Source organism: Acinonyx jubatus, chromosome D1, assembly GCF_027475565.1.
Source record: "Acinonyx jubatus isolate Ajub_Pintada_27869175 chromosome D1, VMU_Ajub_asm_v1.0, whole genome shotgun sequence".
NCBI lineage: Eukaryota > Metazoa > Chordata > Mammalia > Carnivora > Felidae > Acinonyx > Acinonyx jubatus.
The window spans coordinates 86,801,006-86,807,005 of NC_069390.1; the positions used below are offsets into that span (position 1 = coordinate 86,801,006).

General features: G+C 48.8%; 1 protein-coding gene across 4 annotated transcripts in view; it reads right to left on the reverse strand.

The window, feature by feature from the left end:
- Positions 1–2,700, reverse strand: part of APLP2 (amyloid beta precursor like protein 2) — an 85,889-nt gene extending 83,189 nt beyond the window's left edge. For all 4 annotated transcript variants that reach the window (XM_027036923.2, XM_027036922.2, XM_027036920.2 and 1 more), the window contains exon 1: positions 2,498–2,700. In XM_027036923.2, the coding sequence (XP_026892724.1) occupies positions 2,498–2,602 (105 nt within the window). In that variant the 5' untranslated portion in view covers positions 2,603–2,700. The remainder of the gene's footprint in view (positions 1–2,497) is intronic.
- Between the last annotated feature and the right edge of the window lie 3,300 nt (positions 2,701–6,000).

Below are 6,000 nucleotides of genomic sequence, written 5' to 3' on the forward strand. Positions count from 1 at the left end.
TTTGAGCTTCCTGAAAACTGCCTATCAAATAAATGCCCCTCTTTTAAATGTTAGCAGAATGAACCAGAGTTCTGGCTCTCAGAAGCGTCCATGTCCATTGTTAAAGAGTGCAGAGTTTCAGCATAAATACGGTCTGAGAATCCCAAATGGGAGGGAGCATGCACACAACAGAACATATCCTGGATTTAAAACCAATGACCTGAGTACCGAGGTGGGGTTTTCTTTTTAAACAGGTGTAAGAGATTAATTCCGTCAACAGCAAGCAACCCTAACGATTTGCCAATCAATAATTCTGCGCCAAGCAACTTGATCAGGGATTTGGCTAGAATCCCTTTGGCTAATCTCAATAAAGACCTTCCCAAAGACATCCTGATTTAGGCCATTCTCATCTAAATCAAGGTTTAGCAGTCCTTTGCCTGAAAGCAAATAAATGAAATGAAATGAAATGAAATTATATATATATATATATATGAATATATATATATATATATGAATAATATTTTGCCTGCTTGACAAAAGGAAAAACGATCTGAAAGATAATTTATTGTGGGCAAAAACATAGTTTCAAAGACGGAAATTAGCATAAAACAGCATTTAAAAACCATTTTAGGGAAATGTCTAATTAATACCTTGTATCTAGCCAGACTTTTCAATTGAACAATGTTGTGGGTAACAACTGAATTTAATCCACGACAACTAATTCTGACACTGCTAGTTTTTCTTTCTCTGCAGGCATCCATACAGGTGTTAATATTCTGCTTAAACTTAAAAGATGTTCTTTAAAACCAATGACTCCTTTATGATGAATCTACGAGTGCCTAAAATTACCCATTCCCCTGGCAAGTGAGGTAAAAGAGGGTGACACCCTGACCTAAAAGTTCTATGTTCCACGCAAAATTCTTTTTTTCCTCTTCCTCTGCCATCCACTGATCTACCTCTCCCAACATCGGGATCACAGATACAAATCTTACCACTGTGTGTAAACTAAAATAATCCTCATCTGAAAGCACGGATGTAGAAACATTAACTATTCCTACTTAAAACATAACTTCCTTCCCCCACCTTCCTCCAAAGAATCATAAAGCGTTAAGCAGGATGAACACAAATATTTTAAGCCGTTCCATGGGAGGGGTGTTCTTGATTAGATTTACTTGACCCTGGAAATGTTTAAACATTCTGTAGAAGACCACATTCTAACTTGAGGGTTTTGCTAGAAACTTCGCAGTCAATGCCTATGTAATCCAATCCAGTCTCACTTCTCTCTGAAATTAGCTAAATACGCAGAAATCTATTGTAATTTTAAAAACAGTGAAGAGGGAAAAGACATAAACTACACCCGAAGCACATTCCAATCCGACAGTTCAAGCACTATATCCAGAAGGCAAGTAAAAATAAAGTCCCCTGTCTCCCTCAGGAACAGAAAGGTTTTCACGAACGGCAAGGGCCAGACCACGCTGTTCGAACCCTCACCGACCCCAGCAACCCTGCCCGTTCCCGCGGCCTGAACTCCAGCGAATCACCCGAGAACCCAGGCTACTTAACCACCTCGCCGCACAAAGATGTTGAGGGGGTCGTCAGATGCAGAACAGCTACTTAAATTCTGACGCCAAAAAAAGTAGGATTAAACAAGTTTCTGCACCGTCTTCATCGGTACCTTTCCTCCTCGCTGGAACCCACTGAAAAGGGGAGCAGCGCAAACACCAAAGAGGGGTTTCCCGTTGTTTACTAGACTTAGACAAACAGCTGTATTTAACGATTCCTCCCAAAGGCCTGATGCCAGAGCGGTGGATCTTTTGAGAGGAAGGCACACAGGAAGCCGAAGGCACACCCGCTGCTTGGTGCAGGAGCATTCTCCCGGTGCAGCCAAAGCGGCGCTCGCCCCAGCACCTCGACACTTTCCAAGGGCCAGCCCAGGAAGCCTGCATCCCCACAGGCAAAGCCCACGCTGCCAACAAAGGCTGCATCTCCTGCTTCCAGGGGGGATGCCCCACCATCGGACGCGGGGAGCGCGCTGCCCGCCGCAGCCCGGGAGCTGGGGTCGGTGCGGAGCCGCCCCCGGAGGGAGCCGCGCCGCACCGAGGTCCGGAGCGGAGGACCGCCGGCCGCGGCCTCTGGGCGCAGAGGCTCGCGGAATCCCGGGGGAGAACGGGTTGAGCGTCTGAGCCGCGCAGGGTCCCCAGAGGATGTGGCGGCGCCGCGGGCGGTATGGGGGTTGGGGCGGCCGAGGCGGCCCGCCGCCCCCCGCAGCCCCGATGCCTTTCATTTGGCCTCTGCGGCGACGGAGGCAGCTCGACCTCCAGCGCTAAGCACTGCGCCAAGCAGGAGCGGGCGGGGGAGGCGCCGCCAGACCCGCCGCAGCGCCGGACCACCCCCACTCCCCGCTCTCCACGCCGCGCCCCCAGCCCGGCCAGGACCCCGCGGCCCGCCGGTCCGCTGGCAGGCCGCGCTCCCACAGCGGCCGAAGGAGACTGCGCTCGGGGGCTCGCCCGGTCCCCACCTCGATGTAGCCAGCCAGTGCCGCGGCAGGCGCCGTGAGCCCGAGCAGCAGCAGGACCAGGAGCTTGCCGGTGGCCGTGGCGACCGCGGTCCCGGTGGCCGCCATCCCTCGCCGGGTCGCTCTAAGCGCTCGACTAATGCAGCTCACACACAACAAGTTGGGAGCTTTCCCCACCGCGACCCAGAAGCATCTGAAGCCCGTTCGCCGCCGCCCCGGGGGTTTTACACCAACCGGAACTGACTTCACAACACCACGCCCTCCTTCTCCGACGCCCAATGCCGCCCCGTAGAGCCGCCCCAAGGCACCGCCCCCTGTTCGGCCCAGACCCAATCAGGGAACAAAAGATCCCGCACCTCCCTCCCGCCCCAGCCGCGAGCCCCGGCAGGCCCCGCCTCCTGCCTGTGACGGCCCCGCCCCCGCTTGGGACCCTAGCTGCGGCCGCGTAGCTAGGGGGTGTGCGCGGGGTGCGTTGGAGGCCGCGGCTCCGCTGCGGGTGGGGGATTGCTCTGGCCTCCTGCACCGTGAAAGGTTATCTGGCCGCGCAGCGCTTGTGCGACCGCCTGCAACCTCCTGATTCGGGGCACGCCCCGCTCCCCTAGCCTTGCGGGGTATTTTTCAGATTCCTTTGGGTACCGCCCTCTTTGAGGTTCTGAAAAACGTTTTATTAAAAACAGAATTTTTAAAAATTTTTGTTAAACACCAGAATTGTTCCGCGCCCAGGCAGGTTTACTGAAGGCCCTCCCCCCGACGCTGGGGACGGCCTAAAACCAGGGAGCTTCCCCGCTCTGCCTACCCCTGCGCTAGGCGTGCCGGTCTCCAGCGAGCTGCTTGCCCAGAGCAGGGTTTGCCCTTTCCCCGTGACTATGCTGGGCGGTGTTTCCACGCTTTTGACCTCCGTTCCTCAGGCCTCATCCTTAATCCTCATTCCCAGCGGCCGCTCGAGCCAGGGATACCTGCCTCTCACTGGAAACCAGTGGTGCAAAGACTACGTTGACCTTAAAGCCCAGGTCCCCGTGTGTGTTTTAGGAAAAGATCGTTTTTTTCTTCCTTCTTCAGTTTAAGATCACTGCCAAGAAACCAGCTTCTCTGCTTTCTTGCTCCACTGCATTTCCACTTCAAATGGGAAAACGTTCTCCTGCCCCATTTCACCACTGGCACGGTCGCGCCGCAGCGAGTGCTCTGCTGGCTTTTTTTCAATAGCCGTGTGATTTATACACCATCCTTTGTAGAGTCTTTGCTAGTCGCTGTAGAATCAACCTAATAAATAGAGAACAAGGTCTCTTCCCTAGGAAACAGACGGTAAAAAAACAAAACAAAACAAAAAAAAACAGTGTCCACAGAGTAAACAGAAGGGTCATGAGAAGAACTCTGGATTTTCCAGCCTTATTGCGTGATGTGCCTAGTTCTTGGTGGTTAAACAAGCTCTGCCCTATTTCCCAAACACAACTCACTCCTTTCCATAATAGAGCCCTTTCCATGCCTATAATGTCTTCTCTCCAATCCCTACCTTTTGAAAATATTTTCATTCTTCCTCTGTCCCCTGGATGTAATGTCATCCCCTTCGAATGCTGTTTCCCATTATGGCACTTGCTCCCTTGGTTATTTCTATACTTCTGTTATTGCCACTGATAAGACTTGGGGTATGGGCCTCTCACAGTGGAGACCTCAGCACATTTTCATGCAGCCACACTGAAACCAATTATGCTGGGTTCTGGTCTTAGTTCTGGAACAGCTGCTATGACTGATTTGTGTCCTTCCCCAAGTTCATGCATGTTGAAGCCCTAACCCCCAGTGTGATGCTATTAGGAGGTGGGGACTTTGGGAGTTATATAGGGTTAGATGTGGTCATGAAGGTGGGGCCCTCATGATGGGATTAGTGCCCTTATAAGAAGAGATGGGAGAGCTACTCATGTGAGGACACAGTAGTAGGCCAGGAGAGAGCCCTTCTCAGGGAACCAAATCAGCAGGCACCAAGATCTTGGACTTAACAGCCTCAAAAAAAAAAAAAAAAATCTGTTGTTTAAGACACACAGTGTCTCCCTTTTCTTCTCAGTCATGAGTGAATGTTATAAACCTGACTCACTCACCAATTTGTGTTATTCGGTGGAAAGAGAATGTACAGAAGTGAAAAGCAGGAAGAGACTTAACTCTACAGAGTAACAGGAGCTTGAACATGTTACCAAATGCAAGTGTCTGTGAAAGTATGTATGGAAACAGTATCAAGTGACTGTGTAAGTTCCAAAACTGTTGGGGAGGCAAAGGTGAGCCGTTTAGTCCTTTTGGGGCCTGTTTCCTTGCCCACAAAATCAGGGACTTGAACTCAGGGATCTTTAAATTTCCGTGAACTTGAGTGTTGAGAGAAAAGCAAGTGAAATTACCTGAGTTCAGAGCAGTGGCTTGATATTCATGCACTTGGGAATGTATATTCAAGGCTGGGCTCTAATACCATGGGATGGGACAAGGAAATATAGAAAAATGATTTAGGGGGTTTTCAATCCAAAATTAGCCAGGTCCTGGAAGAAGTTTATTTGCCTTTTCAGGTCACTGAAATATCATTAATAAGAGTTTATTGCCCCATTCATCAATATTCTTGACTTTAAAATGTTACCCTCTTTTTATTAAATGACACTTGAAAGGAGAATAACTAATCTTGCAATTCCCAAACAATAATTTTTCATCCTACATCTGCCCATGTCAGTGACCAAGTCCTTTGAAGAGTTTTATATTTTCCTTTTATTACCCTTAGTGCACAAAAGTAAAAGGCCCTAAAATCACCTCCTATCTTATCTCTCTTCCTAAGTGTCAGGCTTTCTCCTGAAAGAGGGATCTTCCATGTACACTTAAGATATGTGCATTTCATTTTTGGGGGGAAAAAGTAAAGTATATGTCCCTAAGTGTATAGACCCACATTCATTTGACACTTATTCATCCAACTCCTGCTCAGGGGGAGGGAAGCCAGGCTAGAATACATGGTCTCAAGCAAGATGCTTTCAAAATCATCTAAGAAGATTTATAAAAAGGCAAACTCCTAAAGTCCTTCTTCAGAAATTCTGAATTAGTAAGGCAAAGTGGCATAAGGGAATCAGTCCTTTTTCTTTTCTTTTTTTTCTTGAAGCTCTCCAGGAAATTCTAATCCACTAATACCTTTGAGAGCTCAACTCTTGAATGTGTTCGGGACTAGTAAAAAAGAAAACAAAAATTATAGCAGCTCATTTAAAATTACCAGTGTTGGGGCATCTGCAGGGCTCAGATGGTTGATTTTCTGACTTTTGATTTCGGCTCAGGTCATGATCACAGGGTTGTGGGAGCGAGTTGGGTTCCACACTGAACATGGAGACTGGTTAAGATTCTCTCTCTCTTTCCCTCTGCCCCTCCACCCCTCCCCCCTGCTTGCTCTCTCAATCTCTCTCTCTAAAATTAAATAAATAAATAAACAAAAATAAAATTGCTAGTGTTGGTGTGGCTGGCTGGCTCAGTTGGTAGGTTGTGTCTCTCTTGATCTC